Source organism: Panthera leo, chromosome D1, assembly GCF_018350215.1.
Source record: "Panthera leo isolate Ple1 chromosome D1, P.leo_Ple1_pat1.1, whole genome shotgun sequence".
Lineage (NCBI taxonomy): Eukaryota > Metazoa > Chordata > Mammalia > Carnivora > Felidae > Panthera > Panthera leo.
Window position 1 is genome coordinate 14,989,680 of NC_056688.1, and position 24,122 is coordinate 15,013,801.

General features: G+C 54.1%; 1 protein-coding gene across 2 annotated transcripts; it reads left to right on the plus strand.

The window, feature by feature from the left end:
* Positions 1-7,283: 7,283 nt before the first annotated feature.
* SIDT2 (SID1 transmembrane family member 2) lies at positions 7,284-23,507 on the plus strand. 2 transcript variants are annotated; one of them, XM_042905198.1, is made up of 27 exons: positions 7,284-8,019; positions 9,727-9,848; positions 10,147-10,311; positions 10,411-10,456; positions 10,864-10,965; positions 11,074-11,157; positions 11,862-11,961; positions 12,129-12,194; positions 13,188-13,281; positions 13,617-13,669; positions 14,020-14,031; positions 14,408-14,479; positions 14,630-14,701; positions 15,780-15,898; positions 16,444-16,517; positions 16,632-16,698; positions 17,295-17,368; positions 17,487-17,610; positions 17,813-17,930; positions 18,406-18,542; positions 18,798-18,906; positions 19,175-19,251; positions 19,418-19,464; positions 19,738-19,843; positions 20,519-20,629; positions 21,876-21,989; positions 22,073-23,507. In XM_042905198.1, the coding sequence occupies exons 1-27, from the start codon at positions 7,837-7,839 to the stop codon at positions 22,133-22,135; spliced, it is 2,511 nt and encodes an 836-aa protein (XP_042761132.1). In that variant the 5' UTR covers positions 7,284-7,836; the 3' UTR covers positions 22,136-23,507. The 2 variants fall into 2 exon arrangements, with proteins under 2 accessions (XP_042761132.1, XP_042761133.1); XM_042905199.1 differs by lacking the exon at positions 14,020-14,031.
* Positions 23,508-24,122: the final 615 nt, after the last annotated feature.

A 24,122-nucleotide genomic window follows, 5' to 3' on the forward strand; every position in this document is an offset into this window, starting at 1 on the left:
AAATTGTCAAAGGAAGTGTCTCCGATTGGTTATGAGTATCTGGCAGTTAAAGAATTGATTCTTAAACCGTTACACTGACCTTTTGGTCATTTCTCCTAATTTCAATCTTTAGAATTTATTCACATTAAACTTCTAATTTCCACTGTCTCTCTATTCCTCATACTAATAATCCTCAGTTTTCTTGTTTACACTTTAGAATATCTCTCCGCTACCGCCCCCAGCATGAACTTGAGTGCTTCAGGTTAATTGGACTATTCTGAGCTCCTGTGCCATCTAGGGAGAAGGTCCTCAGGATAATATTTATATCCTACATCTAATACGTAGGGTGTATCCAACCCATTTTATTGTTGATGGAGAGGCCCAGGGAGGTATGTATGATATCCATTTGAGGAGTCCTGTAATTTCATTGGTTGAGCTGGGATTTGAATCCAGCTTTATGTGATTTCAGAGTCCTTGCCTTTGCCATTACTCATTCAGTCTGGGGTATCTTTTGAGCTATAGATTCTGATTCACTGGGTTCATGACAGATACATCCCTAGTTGCCTTCCAGTTGAAGGGCCTGGCAATTAAGTGACAGCAGCTTCCTTCAGTCTTTCCTGCAGCCAGTATAATCCTCTTCAGTTCCATCTTCCACATGGTCACACAATTACTAGAATTTATTTAAAGTTAATTACCAGGGCACCTGGGTAGCTCAGTTGGTTAAGCGTCCAACTTGGGCTCAGGTCGTGATCTCGTGGTTTGTGGGTTTGAGCCCCACGTCGGGCTCTGTGCTGACAGCTCAGAGCGTAGAGCCTGCTTTGGATTTTGTGTCTCTTTCCTTCCCCCGCCCCAGTCACACACACTCTGAAAAATAAATGAATAAACATTAAAACTAAAGTGCATTACCTGGCCATCTTGGTTTCCACCTTAAAACCAGCAGAATGAAATAGTGTTTATAGAGCAAGAGTTTTTGGTAGTACACATGAAGGGATTTGAAGATTGCCTGGCTTATTAAGACATGTAAGTTCAGACTGATAGGAAGACACTCAGGTAAATGAAATTTAAGATCTAAAGGAAACAGGAAAGTACAAATGGCAGAGGGTAACTAAAAGAGGAAGTTACTAGCTTCCATACGCTGAGGAGTGGGGGTGGGGACCACAGTTGTAGGTGAAAACATTGAACGAGGGTTCATTCATACCAGACCTGCCAGAAGCACGACTGCCTCCTTTACAGTCCACGCTCACCCAGGAGTCTGGAATGTTTGTTTCTGCAAGTGGGTTGGTCTGGTTGTATGCTGCACACCTCAGCTGAACCAGATGAGTGGCATGAATCTCACTAGGACACGATGTGACCACAGAATTCACGACAGGAGCCTGGAGTGTAGACACAACTCTCATGTAGCACCTTTGCCTCCCCAGGCTAAAGAAGCCTGATCCAAGGACGACCTCTTTATAGCTATGAGGCTAGAACAAAGGTCAGTTATGCCACCAGCTCATCAGGGCCTAACCTGATGACTGGCCACAGACCACACCAGCAGTAATTACGGCAAATTGATAGCCAGTACAAAGCTGCTATGGTTTCTGTATCATTTCTTTGATCACTCTTAATCACGGTGATGCTCTTGGATTAAAATGGTTTACCCCTGTAAGAGAAGAGAATATGGAGTACTAACGGAGATACTTTTTTCTAGTTGCCTTTGCTCCCATATCTAATCACACCAAGTTCCTCTCTTTCACCGTCCTCCCCGCCCCCACCCGTCTTTGCCTTTATCAGCTGCTCACTGGTTCCCCTTAGATCACAGAGCAGCAGTAAAGGCAGCCTAGGTCCTGAGGCTTCTGTGTGAACCTCTTCAGTGGCCCAGGACAAGTGGAGGAGACGGCAGTGAGTAGAAGGGAAGGTTCCTTTACCAGCAGGCACTTGGGGAAACACTGGCCAAAACCAGCAAGAAGAGTCCGTCTACTTTTCTCCCGCCACAGCAGGGGTGAAATCTTAGCTGCATATTTTTACACTGCCATGAAGCAAAGATCCTCAATGTTTTGATAAACATACAGTCTGTCTTCCACTCTGGCCTGATTTTGTGCTATTTTATGATCTCAAAAAACATTTTACATTCTGATCAAGCTTTGACCTTCGTGACACATCAGTACTGCAGCATGTTCGTCAGTAACTGCTGATCGTCCAAGCCATGAAATCTAGTATCCAATGCTACCCATGACCTGACCCTCTTCAGTCCATATCCTCCCACCCCTTACTTTGAACCTTCATGCCAATAGCATTGAACTTTGAGTCTATGACTTTGCTTCAAGTTGAGACTCCTTGTCTGGAATTTGTTCCTATTCCTTTGCTGGGCTAGCTCCTACTCATCTTTTAAGAACCCCCTCAGGGACACCTCCTGGGTTGTTTTCTGATTTCCCTGATTGCCAGCTCTGGTTTGTATTGTACTAGATCTCTCTGAGTTCCCATAATACCTTGTGTAAATCTTTTATCATTGCACTTACTCTGTATTAAATGCTTACCTCATTGCCTACACTGTTAGATTATGAAAAGTATCCGTGTTCCCAGCACCTAGCTTAGTGACTAGTACAAACTGGGCATTGAATAAATGAAAGAATGAATGAATAGGAGATTGAGTGATTTGTTCATAGTCATCTAGGTGGTAACTGTGAATATTGAAATTGGAATACAAATCTTTTGACCTCATTTCCTGTTCTTTCAATGGTACCATGCTGCTGCTTGTGAGAAACAATGCATGTTATTCTTGCTCGGGATAAATAAGGGCAAACAAAATTCACTTAACAAAAACCAGGGCACCTGGGTTGGGCATCTGCCTCTTGGTTTTGGCTCAGGTCATGATCTCCTGGTTTGTGGGTTTGAGCCCTGTGTCAGGCTCTGCGCTGACCGCGTGGAGCCTGCTTGGGATCCTTTCTCCCTCTGTCTTCCCCTCTCCTGCTGATGCTCCCTCTCTCAAAATAAGTAAATAAACTTGGAAAAAAAAAAAAAAAGATGCCACACATACTTATTAGAAAAGTTTTTGAAACGTTTTCTAGAATTATTTCATTGAAACCAAATGGAATTATTAAGGTAGTTTTTATAGGAAAAGTGAAGCTAGAAGAAAAAGCTAGACTGGTTCAGGGGAACAAAGGTATTGTGAATGAGAGAACTGCCTTTGTGAAGGCTCTGAGGCCCATGAGGTAACACAAGAAGCTGTGGGCGCTGGCCTGTATGTGAGCCAGAGTGTAAAGCGAGGGGACCCTTTCTATTATTGAGAGCAACATGGAATAAGGACTGAGTAGCTGCACATGTTATCATTAGATAACAGCCAGAGAGGAGGAAAGGTTCTTGAGTTGCATCTTCTGATTTCGTAGCTGGAGACCCAAGCTCGCTTCAGGTAGGAGGATAGCTGGCTCGTTTTTATCAGTGATCTTTGGAGACAGATTTGAATTAATCAATTTTTTATCTTCTTGTTTTCAGCAGCCTGACTGAAGACCAGCTTCATTTCCTGGAAAGCTCCAATGTGGATTCTATCACATGGCCACAGGGAACAAGAAGCAAGGCCTGCGTGTATTATTGTTCACATTTCCCAGGCGGAATGGTGAAAGCCCAGGAAATGGAAAGTGGCTGATCTATCTATGGCAGAAAGTTTGCCCACTCAGTCAAAATCACTCTCCCTCGACTCCCCTTCTACTCTTTAGACAGTAGTTCAAGATGATGAATACAGTCCAGCTCTGCTGTGCTGCATTTAGGAGATAAATAGAGCTAAGACACGACTCCTCATTGCCTAAGATGCATAATGCAGGGGCTTAAACAGAACTTGCTGACCTCAAATTCCTTGCTTTTTCCATAGTACCAAGAAGCCATGTGACGGCTCTGGGACCTTAGCCCCAGAATGACAGAGTAAATACTCCAACTCCTAATCTTCAATGCATCTCGTTTTCACAGTCCTTGGAGGGATAACCAGACACAAGGGCAGCCCTGAGAAAGGAGAGAACTTGCAAGAAAGGAGTGCTGTACATTGCTCTTGCTGCTGGGGCTACGTATGTCCTGGACAAGTCTATTCGAGCTCCGCACAGATACACTGAGACCCTTTTATGGTCATGATGAAAACAGGGAACTTCAAGTCCATTTCCTTCAGAGGGCTTGGCTTTGTAGCCTTTTTTTTTTTTTCTGGGTTAAAGTTACTTAGTTCTGAAGTCTGGCTTGATTCTGCCACCCACCCACAGGCACAGCCACCCTCTACCCACCCCTCCCCAACACCAGGTTCCTAAAGTATTTGATTCGATTCACCTAATCCGTCTAATGTGCTTCTAATGTGCCTGCTCTTGGTGCCATCTTAAGGGCATTTTAACAATACACCTGACCAGCTGAAGCTTCCTTCCTGTCCTCTTGTTCCAAACCTCAAAAATCCTGTCACTTAAAATGGAACTGGACCTATGGAAATCTGGGAGCCTTGTCAGCTGGTTAATGGTCCTATTCCACAGGCCTTTTCTGCACTCAGGCTCGGAAGGATGGCCCACAGGGAAATAGAAAGAAGCCATCTGAGCCTTGTGACCCCACCCTGCTCTCATTGCCAGGGCTGGGGTTGGGCTTTTTATATAACATGGCAGACAGTGCAGTAGCTGGCCCCGTGCAGAAGGCCAAGGGGGCTGCCCTGAGACCTTGACATTTGCTTGGCTCTCACAAGTCTGGCTTTGAGACCCAGCGCGGCCCTTCTTTTACACTAACTGCTGTAGCCAACAAAAAGGCCCTCTCTCCTCTCAGGGCTGCCAGACCTCAGAAAGGACCTATTCATAACTGGGTTGTGTTGTTCCCTCCCTGGGGGGTAGGACTGAGGAAAGTTCTGCAGACCTGAGAAAGTCTGGGGCTGCTGCCCTCCTACCCTGTTTGAACATTCCGGATACTGAGGATTCAAAGGTTAAATCCATGAGACCTTGCAAGAGGGAAGGGTCCCTTCTGGGTTTATTTGAATAGATTTCTCCTAAGATACTGCTAGGAGAGAGGGAGCAAACAGAAATACCAGTAGTCCTAGGTGTCTGGCCCCAGAACAGTGGTTCTCAAAATTTATTGTGCCTATCAAGCTTCTGGAGTGCTTGTTAAAATGCAGATTCCTGGAGTGCCTGGGTGGCTCAGTCGGTTAAGTGTCCGACTTCAGGTCATGATCTCACAGTTCATGGTTTTGAGCCCCCCATCAGGCTCTGTGTTGATGACAGCTCAGAGCCTGGAGCCTGCTTTGGATTCTGTGTCTCCTTCTGTGTCTGCCCTTCCCCTGCTCACATTCTGTCTCTGTCTCCCTCAAAAATAAACTTAAAAAAATCCAGATTCCTGGCCTGCACCTCCAGAGAGTGCAATTCAATAACTGTAGGTAGTGTCCGGATATGCATTATAAACAGTCCTAGGATCACATTTTACCCCAGAGTCTACGAGGCAGAGTTGGAATGCCCCCAGTTGGGGCTTATTCAATGCAGCCACAGAACCAACTAGCCCTGTAGCTGGGACTCTATCATCGTAAACTTGTGGTTCTCAAGGCACCAAGGAAAGTTCCTGAGATGCTAGATTACATCAGGCTAAGTGGGGAGCTCAAGCTCAGAGTGGGAGAATTTCTTAGAGTTCCAGACTGACTGGCAAGATAAAGAGGGGGTCACCATGAGAGAGAAAGTGAAGTTCACTTGGAACATGGATATCCTGTATCGACTGTCCAAACTGGGCTGCTGACTGCACAGGCTTATAATGGAAATTCTTCTTGTTATCCCGAGGATCTTCCCATTCGGGTGGTCAAGCCATGTGGAGTTAAGTAAACACTCATGAGCTGCCCTTTTCTGGATTTCACTCTACCTAACTGTAAAATGAGCGGTTGGTCCACGAGACTGCTAAGGTTCCCCCTGGTCTGACTTCTTAGGGTTCTCCACCCCCTGCGGCTTTGCTCCTTTCTTCTTCTTCCTCATATATGAATGCTTGTGCAGGGGCCAGGTCTGATTCTCTCACAAACCATTTACCTAGTATAAATAGAGTAGTGCCTGCACATAGGAAGTGCTCATTAAATATTTATTGCAAGAATGAAGAACTATCTATAATTGGTCATGAGATAAAATAGTCCCTATTGGAACAAAGCCCAGAGAGTAAGGCAGAGGCAGGAGCTGAGGTTGTTGGAATCTCTTGAGCAAGAGAATTCTCACAAGCCACTGGCCCAGCCAGCTTCATGGCGGAAATCTGATAATTTCAGAGGCAGCCATGCTACATTTCTTTTCCTTTAAACATATCTGTCTTATAAAAGGAATTTATGTACATCATAGAAAATATATCAATTTTTAAAAGGTAGAAAAACATTTTGAAACCACAGCCCAGTGATTTTTCTTTTCTTTTTGGTACTTTTCTGTACTTTTGGAATTAGAGGAAAATGGTATATGCTATTTTTAAAAACATCTGTAATTCAAAAGATTTTTCAGTGCTTTTCTATGCATGTCTAACGCATTTGGAAACCAGACTGTTGATATAGTGTCATATTGTGAATTCTCTGCCTACATGTTCCTTAAAGTCTTAAGCATCATTTTAGATGGCTTTATGATAATAGTACCTTTCTCTAACCACCCCCTCCTTATGGACATTTAGGCTGTCTCCTTTATGCTTGATATTACAAGTATCACAATGATAAGCATTACTGCCTACAAATTTTTAATCTGCATTTTTTTATTTCCTTAGGATAGAGTCCCAGAAGTGGAATTACTCTGTCAAAGAGTATAAAGCTCTTTAAACTTGAAACGCAGTGCCAAAATATTTTGTAGAGAAGTTTTCATCAGTTTATACTGAAAGTCACTATCTTTCAATTAGCTTTTTAGCCGCCTCTGCAGAGAAGAGGAGAAACAGCCCTGCAAGCTTCCCAGACGCTGCAATGCAAGGTGAGAGTACACACGGGTACTTCTGTAGTTCTGCCTCAGCCGTCCCTCACCGGGAAGGCGCCCGTCTGGTTTCCTAATTCTTTGAGGTCTTCCTTTCTTAATTCCCCAGAAGAAAAAAATGGCCCAGGGATGGAGCATGTTGGTAGTAAAGGCAGTGAGGGTGGAGGTGGATCCTTAGGTTTGAGCACAAAGAAGACTTTGTCAACAAGAATCCAACACTCGGAGATCCTTCACGGAAACATCCGTACATTCCAACCAAAGTGATCTTTCACAGACGGGCAGGATTACGAAAGAGGAGGAGTTGGTGGCGCCTTCCAGCTGGAGAGCTGCGGCGCCTTTAAGGCCCAATCCGGGACTCGGCCCTTTAAATCTGTGTCAGTTTCCCCTGACGTCAGCAAGCGGGCCGGCTACCCTGCTGTTTACCGCCTCGCGGCGCCGCACACTCTCCCGAGTTGCGAGCACCGGGGCCGCCACGGCCGCCCGCCCTTAAAGGGCCCGCGCCCCAGAAAACTCGCCGCGCCTCCCGGCGTCCGGTCCCTGCCGCCTGTCACGCTCCTCACCCTCAGACACTCCTCCCTTCCCGGCTGCCCCCGCCGCCGGATTCCCTCCCTTCCTCCCTCCCCTTTCCCGGCGTCTCCAAGCTCCCAGCAACCAGCCGCCCCCTGGCTCTCGCGGCCCTGGCTGGCCGCCGCAAGGTCTCCGGGCCGCGCTCAGTCCCTCGCGAGCTGACCCGTACCCCACTCCCCCCACCCCCTCTCCCGCCGCCCCTCCCTGTCGGGCCCCCTGGGAGCGTCTCTGCGGCTCTGGGGAGGGGACGTTTCCTAATCTCAGGCCGGGGTTAAAGTTCTGGTCCTGGTGCGATGCTGGAAGCTGCGGCCGGAGCCGCAACCCGTCCCGGAGGTGTCCTGTCGCCTGTCGCCACCCCCGCCACCACCGCTGCCGCCGCCACCGCCGCCTTGCCGGGGCCATGTTCGTTCTGGGCTTGCCCTTCTTGGCGTTCTTGGTGGCCTCCGTCGAGAGCCATCTGTGGGTTCTGGGGCCCAAGAACGTCTCGCAGAAAGATGCCGAGTTTGAGCGCACCTACGTGGACGAGGTCAACAGCGAGCTGGTCAACATCTATACCTTCAACCACACTGTGACCCGAAACCGGGTGAGGGCCGGGCTGGGCTGGGGGCTGGTGGTGAGTGGTTGAGCAGACCAGGGCTCTGAGAGTCAGTCCATGCTCTTTAAGGAGGCCCATGAACGTGCCGCCCCACTGGGTTTCCTTTTCCCAGAAAGGCACTGGACTCTCTGGACCAGTCCTCCTTGCTTTGCCACCAGTCTCTCTGAAGCTCCCACTGGACAGTTTCTAAAGTTGTCTCCTTCCCATCTTCTCGTTGACTCCCCACCCCCCCCTTTCCACCAGCTGTGGTCTGAGCAGTACTGGCCTGTACCTTACCCAACACCCAGAATGGGACAGCCCATTCAGGGCTGGGCTGGGTGCAGGGGGAAGCAGGCTAACTACTGGGCTTGGCCCAGGAAACCCTAAGGAGATGAGACAGGCCTTCTGAAAGGCTCTGCTCAGGCAAGTTATAGCTGAGATTCCCCAGGAAGACAAATGTGGGACTTCTCAGGCTGCTGTAAAGCTGGGACCCTCTCAGCCCTCTTTCTGCCTTAGAAAGCCAGATGGCCTTGTAAATTGAAGGTGGTGGAGATAAGGTCAACTCCAAGTTGGATGGGAGGAGAGAGGGAGTTTGTCTCCAGTAGGGAATCTACCTCACTCTGACTTTCTGTTTCATTTTTTTTCCCAGCTATGAGTTAAATATGGTCATAGCTAGATCTGGGAAGTCTAGACCCCGGTAGCAGAGCTGAGATTTGGAGAATTCTTGCAGCCTGGCTCTATGGTCTCCTGTCCAGCTCTCTCCCATGATTGGGTTTACTAAGAAGCAGTAGAACTGAGAGTGGGAGTCTGGCTATTTCTCAGAATAGGGAGGGATTTGCTTTCTGTGGCAGGCCAGGATCTGCCTTCAGTGCCTGTTTCTCTGAAGTTTGATCTCCTCCTGCTTAGAGTCCTTTCTTTCTGGGGTCATCCTGAGAGTTGTGATCTCTACCCCTCTGGGAAATGCTGCCCTAGGGCTTGGGTCTCAGCAGCCCAGGGACAAGCATTGCCAGGATTTATTTAGTTTTATTATTTTTCTTTAAGCTCCCACTGTTCTAGGTACTTTCCTCCATGTGCCAAGAGCAAGAATGTCTCCGTTTTACAGAGGGGGAAACTGAGTCTCGGAGGTGTGAAGTGACTTCTCCACCGCTCTAGCCCTTGGTCAGAGCTAGGGATAGAGCTTGGCTCTCTTAGCTTTTCAACAGTCTGTTTCCCCACCTCCCCACTGGCTCTGGCCTCCAGATTAGTTGTTGAATGGGAGCTTCCTGGCTCACACAGAAGAAAATTGAGGAGCACTTCTTGCTCTCCTGTGTCCCTGTGTGTGCATGCACACGTGTGTGCAGGCATGTGTATCCCACGAACATGGATAGGTATGGGGTATCCTGGGGGTGCCCGAGGTCTCCATTGAGTTTCCTGTTGGGAAGTGAGGCCCTGAAGTTTCGTGATTCCTGTTGTCCCTGCACATCCCTGCCATCCAGGACCAGGCCTCTTCTAAGACCCTGTCCTCTAACTCAGTGATAATCCCCCCTAGAGCCTGGGGCTGCTCTGGGAGAAGAAAGGGCATAGCTGTAGCTCCCCAGCCTGACCAGGATAGGGAGAGAGCAAAGCAGTTGGCATGACGTAGGGCAGGGCTCACGGTCTCTGGAGCCATGTGTCCCGGGTAGCAGAGGTGGAGACATCACTGGCTTGACTGAGGGGCGTTTCCATGTCATTCTGCAGACGGAAGGCGTGCGTGTGTCTGTGAATGTCCTGAACAAGCAGAAGGGGGCTCCTTTGCTGTTTGTGGTCCGCCAGAAGGAGGCTGTGGTGTCCTTCCAGGTGCCCCTAATCCTGCGAGGGCTGTGAGTAGGACCCGGGGATCAGGGAGGGGGGTAGGCCTTGGCCAGGCCAGGCCCAAAGCCTCACCCAGGGCCTTGTCCAGGGCCTCAGACCACCCAGGAGTCCCTCTGTTTCTCCTCCCCATTCCCAACCAGGGGCTGGTCAGCGGCCAAGCCAGCCAGCCTGGAGCTTGCCAGCCTGGTTGGGGTAGGAGTAGGGAGAAGTTGGAAACCAGAGTGGAGGAACTGGGGCCTTGCTCCCTTGGAGAGGTTTGCTGGCTGGGGCAGTAATAGCATCCTGACTTTCTGCTTTGGGCTGTAGGTATCAGCGCAAGTACCTCTACCAAAAGGTGGAGCGGACGTTGTGTCAGCCCCCCACCAAGAATGAGTCCGAGGTCCAGTTCTTCTACGTGGATGTCTCCACCCTGTCACCAGTCAACACCACATACCAGCTCCGGGTCAGCCGAATGGACGACTTCGTGCTCAGGTCTGCAGGGGAGATGCAAGGGCACCGCGGGACTGGCCTCCTTCCCGAGCTCTGGGAGTGACCGTGGCAGGGGGGTGGGGGGGATTCTTCTCCCTCCAGGACCGGGGAGCAGTTCAGCTTCAATACCACAGCAGCCCAGCCCCAGGTAAGATCTCCCTGTCGACCAGCCCTCAGGAGGAGACTTGGGCACGTGGGAGGGGGAGCGGTCGTCAGGCTCTGCCGAGAGTCTCCTGTTGGCTGTACACACCGTGGCGGCACTGTCTGGAAACAGGAGCTCTGGCCCTCAGGCGGTAAGGGACAGGCAGCCGGGAAGTGCAGAGGCATGGGATCTGGCTGCCACGTTTCCTACTTGCCTCTTGGGGTGCTATCCCGAGTGCCCAGCTGAGGTTGAGGGGAGTGATGTAAGAATATAGGGCTGCTTGTGGGCAGGGCCTTTCTCCCCAGAGAGCCTTTACCGCCCAACTCTGAGAAGATTCACACTGCTCCCTTCTAGAGGGGCAGAGAGAGCATCCTCATGAGATGGGGCTCTCCCTGCCCTTCCTATGCCCTCAGTACTTCAAGTATGAGTTCCCAGAGGGAGTGGACTCGGTGATTGTCAAGGTGACCTCCAACAAGGCCTTCCCCTGTTCAGTCATCTCCATCCAGGATGTCCTGGTAAGCTGTCTGCCCTTTTACTCTCTGCCAGCAGGTAGCAGAGCTGATAAAGAGGGGGCCCGGGGCCCAGGTCCCTGCCCATTTGCCTCTCCCTCCCTCCCCACGTAGTGCCCTGTCTACGACCTGGACAACAATGTAGCTTTCATCGGCATGTACCAGACTATGACCAAGAAGGCAGCCATCACTGTGCAGGTAGGAAATGGATGGGCCCTGTGGAAGATTGGCCAGGTGATGAGCTTACCAAACCCTTGCTCCTTCATCCCTGTCCCATTTCTACCCTAGTCTTGGCCTGCCAGTCCCTGAGGTTTGGGGCCCTCTCATATGTGTGAATGTTGATTCATAATCATGATCACCTTTGGGGGCAGGAAAGAGCAGAGTATCCTTTCTGGCTGTCCTATCTGCTTCATTCACTGTAATGATAGCTAAGAGAGGAAAAAGAGTCCTCCTGGCTGATGCTGAGTGTTGCCCTTGGCAAAGGCTAAAAACCTATGCTGGGTGAAGGGAGAGTGAAGACATGTGTTTACCTCACAACATCCAGCCTTGCAACTGTAGGAGGCAGCGGGACGCCTCCACCTTTTCTCCGGCTGATGCCCAGACCGCAAAAGGGCACCCGCGGGTTCCATGATGGTGGGTCATACACGTATTTGCTCACCTGGCTATAGTGGAGGGTCATGGTTTTGGGCTCTGAAGCCAGATAACCTCGGCTCTACCACGTACAGGCAGTGTGATCCCTGTTCAGCAGGGATGATGATAGTCCTAACCTCATAGGGGTCTTTGTGAGGGCCAAGTAAAAATATTTGTGTATATACACACATATGTATTGATTTTGATGACTGATTATTTTGATGATGATGATGATAAAACATCATGATCACATCGTCATCATCATCCTGCAGCGCAAAGACTTCCCCAGCAATAGCTTTTACGTGGTGGTCGTGGTGAAGACTGAAGACCAGGCCTGTGGGGGTTCCTTGCCTTTCTACCCCTTTGTAGAAGGTACCTTTTGTGTCCTGGGCCTGGCTCAGGGTGGGGAGGGCAGGGTCACTCCCTGGGAGGTAGAAGAACCTCTGTGGCTGGTTGGTGGAGCTGATGAGATGTGGGGTTTGGGCCCACAAACTTTAACCGAGCTCCACGCAGCCACTTGTTTGACATTTTGCTTCCAGATGAACCGGTTGATCAAGGTCACCGCCAAAAAACCCTGTCAGTGGTGGTATCTCGAGCAGTCACGTGTGAGTGTGGGTGGCTGAGTGGCTCTTCCTCTCAGACCTGGGGGAGGAAGTGTTCTCTGAATGGGAAGGGTGATGCGCACCTACTCAGCGGACTGATGGGGTAGGAGGAAGGAGAATTCTTGGCGGTCTTCACAAGGGGAAGGTCAGGAGGTGGGTCCTGGTGTGATGTGCTACTGAGAGTCTGTGGCTGACTTTTGAAGTACTGAGTTCTGGTTCTCTCTCCGCCCCTTATGAGCCCTGTAATCTCACTGAGCCTCAGTCTCTCTGTCTCTCTAATAGGTAATAAGATCTGTCCTGTAGTCTCACCAAGTTGGTGAGGTTTAGCACAGAATTAGCAGGAAAGTACCAAGCCCCTTAGTCAGACTCACTAAGTATTTACTGAGTGATCGAATGGAGCCCTTTGTAAACTGGGCTATATCTAAGTATAAAGATATAAGATAAAATATAAGTATGAGATAAAAATATAGATGTTTGTAAGTATACATATAAGATAAAATAAGTATAAGATAAAAATAAGGGATTGTGATGGGAGGGGAAAGAAACTGTCTCTTCTTTACAGATTCTTTATCCAGCAAATATTTATCTAGCACCTTCTATGTGCCCGGTGCTGCGTTCTGGCTACAGTCCTCAGGGAGCTCCTGTTTGGAGGACAGGAATCTGTTGCTGTGCAGGGTGCCGATGGCCTGTGATGGGCAAAGGACAGGTCACAGGGAACACAGGGCAGAGAAGCCTTCCCAGAGGACATAGTCCTCGAGCTGTATTTGGAAGGAAACTGTTTGAAGACAGGGTAGAGTTCTTGAGGAAGAGCAACATGAGCAAAGGCAGGAATCGTGTCAGAGTTTGGCATATTTGGGAAGCTGCCTACTGCTCACCCCTCTGGGTCGCTACATTTGAGGGGAGATGCAGGGAGAGCTTGGGCCGGGCCCTTGTGTGCCATGGCGGGCAGCGTTGGAAGGCTTCGGTGTGCTCACCCTCCTGCCTCCCTCCCCACAGCCGAGGCCTATGTTGGTGGTATGCTCTTTTGCTTGGGCATATTTCTCTCCTTCTACCTGCTGACCATCCTCCTGGCCTGCTGGGAGAACTGGAGGTAAAGCGGGCTGCTGGGTGCCCCCCTGTTCTGGGGTGGGTTGAGCAGGATGTGAGCCAACCCAGGATAGTGCCCCACGCCATTGCGGGGCATAGGAAGGCAGGCCCCTTTGAGGGTCTGTGGTTCACGAGGCCTCTGCTCTGGAAACCAACCCCTCCCCTCAATCTTCTTCCCAAGCAGGGAAACCCCACATTGTTTCCCAGCCTGGGAGGAACCTTCAGATCACAGATGGAGGACAGGGTTATGGGGTGGAGAGGGTGGAAGGCAGGCCAGCTCAGCAAAGGAGGGATCCTCGCCCCATCCCTCTGGTTTGCCTCTGGATTCTGTCCCTACAGGCAGAGGAAGAAGACGCTTCTGGTGGCCATGGACCGAGCCTGCCCAGAAAGCGGTACCTCCAGAGGGCCTGGGCAGGGAGGGCCGAGTTTGCTTTGTGTTTTGGTGGACGGTTCCCTTTGGGGGCTGGAGGAGGAAGGGCTGGCTGGGGGCTTCTGGATGTCCAGACTGAGAAAGAACACTCTGCAGATGGAAATGGGGCTGGGCTATTGTGCCCTACCCGTGACCCTAACATGGCTGTCTTCATGGCTGCCCCTTGGTTCTTCCTCTGGGCCTAGCTATGCTGTCTGCCTCAGATGATGTAGCTCACGGTCTGGGGGGTTACTAACCTTTCATTCTCTCTCCTTTTCTTCCATTTCGCCCTCTCTGTCTGTCCTCCCTCCTGTTTGGGACCTTCTCTCTCAGCTTCTCTCCTTGGTAAGCGCCAGGTGCCGTGGGCAGAGGAGCTGAAATCCAGAGCGGGGGAGGGAAGGGACACGCAGGGGTGTCTGGGTGGGCCCTGGGCAGGCCGAGGCTCGCTGTCCTAGCTGCTAATGTAGAAGCATCAATTCCTAGACCTTTCTCTGTCCTTAGCGAGGACGGATGATGGCGAGTGTTTCTACTGGAACACACCTGGGAAGCTGGGGCAGCTGTTAGTGGTAGCAGTGAGTTGTGTTTGCCAGGATAGATGCGTTCTCTCTGCTGCCACCGTGGCCTCTCTGTGTCTCTCTTCTCTGGATTCTTCCTTCTCTCTCTTGGCTTTTGGCTTCGGGCTGTTTCCAGAGCTAAGAGGGCCCTTGACCTCTCTTTGCAGGTAACCCCCGGGTCCTGGCCGATGCCTTCCCCGGCAGCTCCCCATATGAAGGTTATAACTACGGTTCCTTTGGTACGTGTCCACACCAAAGCTGTGCTCACCCACTCACAGCCAGGCCTCCTTAGGCTTCCACCTCCAACGTGGCACAATGGCAGCCAGCCCCTTCCGACCCCCGCCTCCCCATCTCCTCCCACCTGCCTCACTGCTCACTGTTCCCCGCAGAGAACAGTTCCGGATCCACCGACGGGCTGGTCGACAGCTCAGGCACTGGAGACCTCTCCTACAGCTGCCAGGGTGAGTGAGCCCTGCCGGGCAGAGCCGCGAAGCGTGGGGCCGGAGCTGGCTGCGTGAGACGTGGTGAAGGGCGGTTGCCTCTTCTGCCGGGCGCTGGAACGGGGGAAGGGGCTGCTGTCTTCCTGCCCCTTTCCTTGCTCGTTCTTTCTCCCTTGGCCCTACTTCCTGGTAACTTTCCCTTTCCTTTGAAGGGCACGAGTGGTTCAAGCGGCGCCTCCCCTTTGGCCAGATGCGGCAGCTGTGCATTGCCATGGGTAGATGTGGGGGCGGGGGGGCGCTGCTCTGCCAATCAGCTCCTGCCGGGGCATTTGACCGGGGCCGGTAGGCTCCAGGGCCGGAGAGACGCTTTTGTGCATGACTTCCCCATCTAATGCCAATAATTGCCCGCTTTTGTGCCTTTTGAGATAAGCAGGCACTGACCTCGATGCTGGTGGGCTGGCACCCCAGCTACCCCCAGGCCAGATGTTCTGGTTCGCTCTCATGTTTGCCAGCACCTCACTCCCTGGCCTGCCGGGGTAGGGCTCACGGGCAGGGGTGTCATGTCCTGGCCTCCGGGGGCTTTGGTCAGGCAAGGTCACAGGAGGAAGCTTCTGAAGGCACAAGAAAAGGTCAGGATGAAGGAGCAAGTGCTCTTCCTAGAGGCAGCCTGTCACCCTTGCCTGCACCCCAGAACCCACTGGGTCTTTTTCCAGCTGGGGCCAAGGCAGTGTCTTCTCAGAACCCACATGGCTGGGCACCTAATCAGCATGACTTCTGCCGAATTCAGTCCTGCTGCTTCTGTCCGGGACCCAGGATCTGCTCAGTGTCCTGGCCTGGAAGTCCTAGTTCGGTGAGGGGAGCAGGGGTGGAGCAGTACCTGTCTGGTGGCCCGTTTGAGGGTGGCCCACCCTTGTTTCCCTCAAGGACTTAGGAGTACCCTGTCCCTCCTCCCAGGGCCTGAGCCCACCTCCATGCCTGCTCTCAGTCCACAATCTGCCTCTTCCCATTGCCTAGTAATTGTGACAATTGCCCCAGGTGGGTAGGGACAGACCTTGGGTTCTGTGCCTCCCGGGTAACTCTTCCCTCCTGCCCACCCCAGATCGCTCCCTTGACCCTGTGGGCGCTCGGCCACGCCTGGACTCCATGAGCTCCGTGGAGGAGGACGACTATGACACATTGACCGACATTGATTCAGACAAGAACGTCATTCGCACCAAGGTCTGGTGCTATGCGGGCTGGCCCTGGGTCATGGGTTTCCCAAGGAAAGGAGATTCTGTGTTCGGGCCCTAGCACATCTCCCTCTGGGGTGACATCTTAACGTGTTGTTGTTGTTGTTGTTGTTGTTGTTGTTGTTGTTGTTTTGAGAGATAGAGGGCGAGCAGGGGAGGGGCAGAGAGAAAGGGAGACACAGAATCCGAAGCAGGCTCCAGGCTCCGAGCTGTCAGCACAGGGGCTCGAACCCACAAACTGTGAGATCATGACCTAAGCCAAAGTTGGACGTTTAACTGACTGAGCCACCCAGGCATCCCTCTCTGGGATGACATCTGAGAGAAACAAAGGGAAAGAACTCAGCTGGGGCAGGATAGATTCAGGGGAAACCGGCTCCACACCCAGCGCTTCCGGGCTGATCTGCCAGCAGCAACAGGATGGCCTGGAGCCCCCGCCCGGCAGAACTCCTGCCTGTGTAAGGGGGCTCCTCCTGTCCCCCTCTCTCCCCTGGGCACGGGGGACTTCTCCCGGGTCTCACTCCAGCTTCTCCCCAGCAATACCTCTATGTGGCCGACCTGGCACGCAAGGATAAACGCGTCCTTCGGAAAAAGTACCAGATCTACTTCTGGTGAGTGGGTGGCACGGCCAGGCCTTCCTGTTATTGGCAGGGTGGTGTGGCGGTGTGGCGGTGTCTAGGGGCCTGGCCTGCCTCCTCACTGCCGCCCCTCGTCTCACTCCTCAGGAACATCGCCACCATCGCTGTTTTCTACGCGCTTCCCGTCGTGCAGCTGGTGATCACCTACCAGACGGTGAGCGGCAGGGCTGACTCCCTGGGCCCGGGCGGCATGCCCTCATGGGCCGCGTGCTCGCCCTCGCCACAGTCTGGGACGTGGCCTGAAGTGCAGAGCGTCCCAGCCTGGGCCACTGGAGCGAGTCAGGTCACGGGACTCAGGTTCCAGATCCTAACTCTGCCTCACCAGCTGGGTGATCTTGAGCAAGTCCCTTAAGCTCCCAGAGCATCAGTTTCTTCATCTGCAAAATGGGGCAGCATGATCTCAATGACGGCACCTTCCCCAGCTTGTTGCAGGGTTTCTGCAACAAGAGTCATGAGACTTTGTAAGTCTCGGTTTCCCTTCCCTTTTCTCTGTACTATGGGGCAAGAAATTGTGTCACAGTCACGCCCCATGATTTTTAGCCCCACCTGCTGAGGAGGGACAGCGACTGTGCGAAAGAGGGCTGGCCTGGTCTACGGATGCACACACATGCTGGTTGTGTGGCACTTCCCTGTCCCTTCGAATGGGGCCGGGTGGTGTGGCATGGGCTCAGGCCTGGCTCCCTCTCACCTGGGCTCTGGGCTGAGTCAGGTGCTTTAGCGGCCCCTCTGTGCTCCCATGCCCTGCTGCAGGTGGTGAATGTCACAGGGAATCAGGACATCTGCTACTACAACTTCCTCTGTGCCCACCCGCTGGGCAACCTCAGGTGGGGATGGTCTTGAGCCAGCCAGGGTGGGGGCAGGGGCTCTGCCAATGCACGTCCCAGGTAGGGAGGAGGCCGGAAGACGGGGCCAAAGCAACGCACCCTGTGTCGCCCCTTCCAGCGCCTTCAACAACATCCTGAGCAACCTGGGGTACATCCTGCTGGGGCTCTTATTCCTACTCATCATCCTGCAGCGGGAGATCAACCACAACCGGGCCCTGCTGCGGAATGACCTGTATGCCCTGGTGAGAGAGCATGTGCCCACTGAGGGCTCGGCTCCAGACCCTTTCTAGCAGGCACGGCCCAGCCCTGCCCTGCCCTGCCCTGCCCACATCCCACTCCATTCCTCTCTCACGCTCTCCCTGTCTGGGTCCCTGCCTGCCTGCCTCCCTCCCTCCCACCTCTCCTCCCACCTCACCTCCTCTTTCCCTTCCTTGTCCCCAATAGGAATGTGGGATCCCGAAACACTTTGGCCTGTTCTATGCCATGGGCACAGCCCTGATGATGGAGGGGCTGCTTAGTGCCTGCTATCACGTCTGCCCCAACTATACCAACTTCCAGTTCGGTGAGTGGGGCCTCCCTCTTCCCTGGCTGAAGCCCTCTGGCATCCCCACATCCCCCACAGGGATCCCCCAGACCCAGCTCTGCAAGGCACTCCAGAGCTGGGCTGCCTGTGTGCACACACATCCTCGCTTACGGAAGAGAGGCAGCTGGGTGCTATTTCCTTCATCCGTTGATCGTTTTCTACGGAAAGGCGTGTATAAACACGGAGAAAATGAACATAATTAAGATGTGGTCCCTGATCTCAGGGCGCTCAGACTAAGTTGTCCTTGTTGTCAGGGGGAGTCAGACTGGGTGGCAGCCGGGGGGTGGTAGTGTGGTGTCACAGGGACAGTTAAGGGACTGGAGTCCGCCCACCGCCAGCTCGCTCTGCGGCCCCGGTGAGGTGGAGGGGCTCTCTTTGCCGCCCCGACTGTCTGGGCTGGGAGGTCCGTGCTGAGTGCGTGTGTTTGAGCTCACATTCACGTCCCCCAACGCAGACACGTCGTTCATGTACATGATTGCCGGGCTGTGCATGCTGAAGCTCTACCAGAAGCGGCACCCGGACATCAACGCCAGTGCCTACAGCGCCTATGCCTGCTTGGCCATCGTCATCTTCTTCTCCGTGCTGGGCGTGGTGAGGCCCTGACCCGCTGTGCTCGTCCCGTAGGGAACGTACACACGTGTGCGCGCGCACGCACCCTCTCCGCCTCCCGCGGGAGAGATCCCTGCTGCTTCCCTGGGGTGCCTTCCCTGGGCTCCTCGGAGAGCCGCATCCGGCCCGGCAGCGAGCGCTGCTCCCCGGGAAGAAGGGTGGGCTGCGGGAGCGGCCTCCTCAGCGCCTCCTCAGCCCTGCCCGCCGTGCCCCCGCCCCCCCCCCCCCCCCCCCCAGGTCTTCGGCAAAGGGAACACAGCGTTCTGGATTGTCTTCTCGGTCATTCACATCATCGCCACCCTGCTCCTCAGCACACAGCTCTATTACATGGGCCGCTGGAAGCTGGGTGAGGGCCTGCCCGGGACGGAGCGCGTGAGAGGGGGCCAGCTGGGCCCCGTGGAATGAGGGGTTGGTGGCCTCAGGGACCTGGATTCACGGCCGACTTTGGGTTCTGCCCTCTTGCTGGCGGCCCTGGAAGAATCACTGAGTGAGGAATTTGGTGAGGGTTGGCGTGGCTGTGCCCTCTGAAGGCCCGGGGTCCTCTCACATGGCGCGGGCCAGGGTGGCCGGGAAAGAGGGGAGCCCGGGCCCTCGAGCACTTTCCCTTCTTGCAGACTCGGGCATCTGCCGCCGCATCCTCCACGTGCTCTACACAGATTGCATCCGCCAGTGCAGCGGGCCTCTCTACGTGGTACCGGCCCGGCCCCCCAGCCCTCCTCCTCCGTCTACTCTCTTCCCTCTGGCGGGAGGTGGGGGGGGCCCGGGGGAGGGGGGGACCGGCTGACTTGGGCCTTCTTCCACTTTTCTCCCTGTCTCTCTTCTCCTCTCTCAGTCCCCGTGTCTCTGCTTCCCTCCAGGACCGCATGGTGCTGCTGGTTATGGGCAACATTATCAACTGGTCACTGTGAGTCTGGCCATTGTCCGTGGTAGCCTGGCTGGGCGGACGGCTGGGGACGTGGCCAGCCACTGGCTGCCTTGGGGGCCACGGACAAATTCTACACTTTGGGCATGAGAAACGGGGGCTGAGGAGAGCGCTTTCGGCACGTGGGGTTCTAGAATTTCTGCGGGCCTCTGAACCCAGCCTCACATCATAATAAAACGTGGGGTAGGAGTGAGGGAGAGCCCTTTCCTCGCTCTTGGACCTCCCCTGCTTCACCGGCTCTTCCTCCCTTGCCAGAGCTGCCTATGGGCTCATCATGCGCCCCAATGACTTCGCCTCCTACTTGTTGGCCATTGGCATCTGCAACCTGCTCCTCTACTTTGCCTTTTACATTATCATGAAGGTGAGTGGGGATGGCTCGGCCTCCTCTGCCGGCCGCCCTGCTTTTGCAGGAGGGAGATGGGCGCAGCCCGTCTCCGAGTAGCACTGAGAGGGATCGGGCATTTTTCGTTCCTGTCTTCGCCAGTTTGGGGTGGGGAGAGGCTCGGGTCTCTTGCAGGTACTCCAGCTGTGTCCAAAGACCCATTTACTGAGCCCCTTCCGTGTTCTAAGAAGGGCGCATGAAAACGGTAGCACCGCAGGCTGTAGTTGGAAAAAGCCTCCCTCTGCGCCCCCCTCGCCCTCCCCTCCCCCCCCCCCCCCCCCCCGCAGGGCAGAGGGGGTGGGGGCGGGGCTCACTGTGTCCGCACAGGCTGGGGCCTCCAAGGGCCAGGTGCTTCCCGGGGACCCTGGTGCCATCCAGCGCAAGGAGAGCCCCCAGGCCGGTCCACACTGCCAGCGCAGGGCTCTGGACGTACGGAGGCCTGGCCAGGGTGAGCGTCAGGGGTGAGGACGCCGGGCTGCTGGTGTGGGGCGTACTGAGCTGTGTAGCTGTGTCAGGTGATGGTGTGAATCCGCGATGGCTTCCTAAAGGATCCATCCTGTGCGCTGGGAAGTGGCATCAAGGGCAGGCTGGCGAACGGGCCGGGCCGGGGCCTGGCCCTCAGGCTGCTCTCCCCCCCACCCCCCTGCCCCCCAGCTCCGCAGCGGGGAACGGATCAAGCTCATCCCCCTCCTCTGCATTGTCTGCACCTCGGTGGTGTGGGGCTTTGCCCTCTTCTTCTTCTTCCAGGGACTCAGCACCTGGCAGGTGAGTAGTCATCCTGCCGAGAAGGTGGGGAGTCGCCCACAGGCTCGTTGTGAGCCAACAAATGGCCACTTCTCTTTTCAAACACCATTTGTGAGCACCTGCTGGACTCTTTGACAGCTGCTTTCTCATTTAATCTTCCCAACCTTCAGTTCGCCAGCATGGAGGTATCCCCATTTCACTCATGAGGCAGCTGAGGTTCAGAGAGGCCAAGTGACCTGCCCAAGGTCACACAGCCAGTGAGTGGCACATCTGGGGTTTGAAGCCAGAAATGCCAGGTTCTCCCTCTTGCCTCACAGGCACCCGCCATGAATCAGGCTTCAATTCTGTGATCAGAACTAAGTCTAGCACGGTCTCTTCCTTTGAAGTACTTAAAATCTAGTTCGAGAGAGAGAGAGATGAACAATTCCTGGACTGCTCTTTGCAATATGATATATGAGGCGAAGGTATGGGCAAGACAGGAAGGAGGAATGGACACGAGGGCAGAGGACAGAGGAGATCCAGGAAAGCTTCCTGGAGGAGGCAGACTGTGCTCGTGGCCTTATAGGCCCTGGGTGATAAGAAAGCACCCTGTGGCCCACAGATGCTGTGACCTGAGTAATGTTACAGAGGCAGAACTAGATGAGGCAGATTTGGAGTCCATGAATGCACCAATTTGGGAGCTGAGTGAAAGACTGAGCTCCTGAGGGCAAGGCAGTTCTGGTCTTCTCGGTGGCCTCAGCGTGGGGCACAGACAGTCCCCAGACACAGTAATGTCCGGGCAGGGTTTGCTGGATAGGGTGATGGGTGAGCATGGAGGACCACGAGTGCCTTAGGTCATGGCCCACAGGTCATAGCTTCTGTTGTCCTCGAGCAGAGCTGTGTGACCAACCAATAATACTTTGGAGAAAAAGTGATCCTGGAGTCACTGATTAGAGCAGGGGGCAGAGTCCAAGGCAGGGAACCAAGTTAGGAGGCTTTTGAAGCCTTCTAGCGTCTCCAGGTGATCTCAGCCCTGTGCTCTCTTACATAAAGGGCAGAAGAATCTGAGGGTAAAAGTGAAAGGAAAGGGAAGGACAGAAGCCAGCGTCCTCGGGGAGAAACGTGTAACAGCCAGTTCTTAGGTGTGGGAGACGAGGCAAGGGCGAGTCAGAGGAGGGTGCTCTCCTGCCTGGCGCCGGGAGCAGGGCAGCCCGAGGGAGCCGGCAGCAGGTCTGGCCCCAGCCTTGGTGGGCAGCGTCCGCAGGCGGCTCTCCCTGTTCCTCCCCAGAAAACCCCCGCAGAGTCTCGGGAACACAACCGAGACTGCATCCTCCTGGACTTCTTTGACGACCATGACATCTGGCACTTCCTCTCCTCCATTGCCATGTTCGGGTCGTTCCTGGTACGTGAGACTCTTCTGCCCAAGCATGGGGAGAGGCCGAGGCCGCCCCCTTGCCTGTGCTTGACTCAGCGTCTGCCCCCCAGGTGTTGCTGACACTGGACGATGACCTGGACACCGTGCAGCGGGACAAGATCTATGTCTTCTAGTGGGAGCCAGGCCCCTCGCTTTACTCAGGGGGCCCTGAGCTCCTCTGCCTCCCTGCCCAGAGCTCCTGCAGCTCTGGGGGCGTGCATCCCCGCCCTGCAGCCCAGTGTGGGTGGTGGCGGGACAGCGAGGCCCAAGCTTGGCCCGGGACAGTCACAGCGGTGGGCCTGGCGGCTGCCCTCTGCTGAGAAGGAGGCCTCCTCCCGCAAGACCCCAGATGTTGGCCACTTGTTGCTGCTTCTCAGTGTTGAGGGCCTTTCAGGGGCCCTGTCCGTTGGCTCTCCGTCTGTTCCTCTGCAGGAGGAAGGAGGAAAGTGTTGCCCTGCCCAGTTCATGCCTTGCGTTCTGCCCGTCCCTCCCCTCCCCACGAGCCTATGACTGCGAGCCCTTTCTTTTCCCCAAGTTCCAGTCAAGGGCCCGGTTGGGCCTGATTCTCTGTCCTGCACCAGGGCCCCATAGCACTTTGGGGCCATACCTGACTGCCATCACTGCCCATTCCAGCCAGGATGAATGGGCTGTAGGATTTTGGAGGCTGGCCAGCTGGTGCCACGCTTTTGGTGCTATGGCCTAAGAGGGGCTTCAGGCAGTGCTGCCTCCTCCCTTTGACCTGTGCTTGGAGCCGGTTCTGTAGTAATAAGGGTCAGCTTATGTGTGAGAGTCGCCTTTGAGCTGAGGGACTGAATTCAGAGGTCACCTGCCTATCTCGTCAGCCCCCAGACTGATGTTGGCACCAGGATCAGAGGGAAAGATCAGTTCACCCCTTTCCTTCTTTTTCTTTCCAGGCCCTCTGTCCTGCCAAGCCCCCACTGGGGGCCTTTCAGTGCCATTGACACTGCCCAAGAATGTCCAGGGGCAGAGGAGTGGGACACAAGGCGCCTAGCTCCTCTTGTCTCCTCATAGCCGCGGGAGCCCCAGTGCCTATCTTAGAAGGGGGCTCAGGAAGGGACATGATCTTCCTCTCAATGTCCCCAGTCCAGCCTCACTCTAGGACCTGGGGCTGGCTTCGGTGTTTCCGTCCTGTCTTTGGCCAAGTTTTGTGTTAGTCACACACATATACATGTATGAAACCTTGAAGTTTACACTGAGCCGCCCCAGCTCTGGGCCCCCTGGCTGCTCTGTCCTTCGAACCCCTTCCCCTACCCGGTCCATTCCAGATGCCAAGACTGGGGGAGGGCAGGTCAGGCCTCTGCCTTGGGGATGGGAGTGTGTCTTATTCTGCCCAACTTGTTTTTACAGCTCTCCCTTGGGCTGGGGAGAGGAGGTGGATCTGGATCCGTTTTCAGAACTCCATTTAATGTCTGTTGCCATGCTATGGTTGCATTTCTGTTTTCTATGAATGGGTCTGCATTCAATTAAAGAAACAACCGGACGCAGCTCTTGGGCCCCTGTTTGCTCCTCCTTTCTGGGTGGAGATGTTGAGAATGAAGGGTGGGGCAGCAGTCCTACATTTTCCGGTTCTCCTGGTCTACCTTTCTCTCTCAACAAGAGATTCTCCTTTGTCTCCCCCTCGCGTCCTTGCGTCCTCGGTTCCCCAAGGTTATTCCTGTCCTTTGAGCAATAGCATCAATCCAGGAAACACTTATCAGGGGCCGCTCTGGGCGCTGTGCTGGGCGGAGAGGAGAGTGTGGTAAATAAGCCTTAGCAGCACCATCTCTCCTCTGCGACCCCCACCCCTTACCTGGCAAATAAATGGCAGCAGCTTCTGGCCCACCTGCATCCCCCCCCCCCCCCCCCCCGCGCCTACAAGTCGGGCCGGTTTCACTTCTGACCCTAGCCTTTCCCGGCTGGGCAGGCTGTGTGTGCAGGCAGTACTTCCTGACATGACTCTTTTTTTTTTTTTTTTTTTGGTGAGCGAGAGAGCAAGTGGGGGAGGGGCAGAGAGAGAGGGAGACAGAACCTGAAGCAGGCTCCAACCCACAAACCGTGAGGTCATGACTGAGCCCAAATCAGGAGTTGGATGCTTAACCTACTGAGCCACCCAGGCACCGC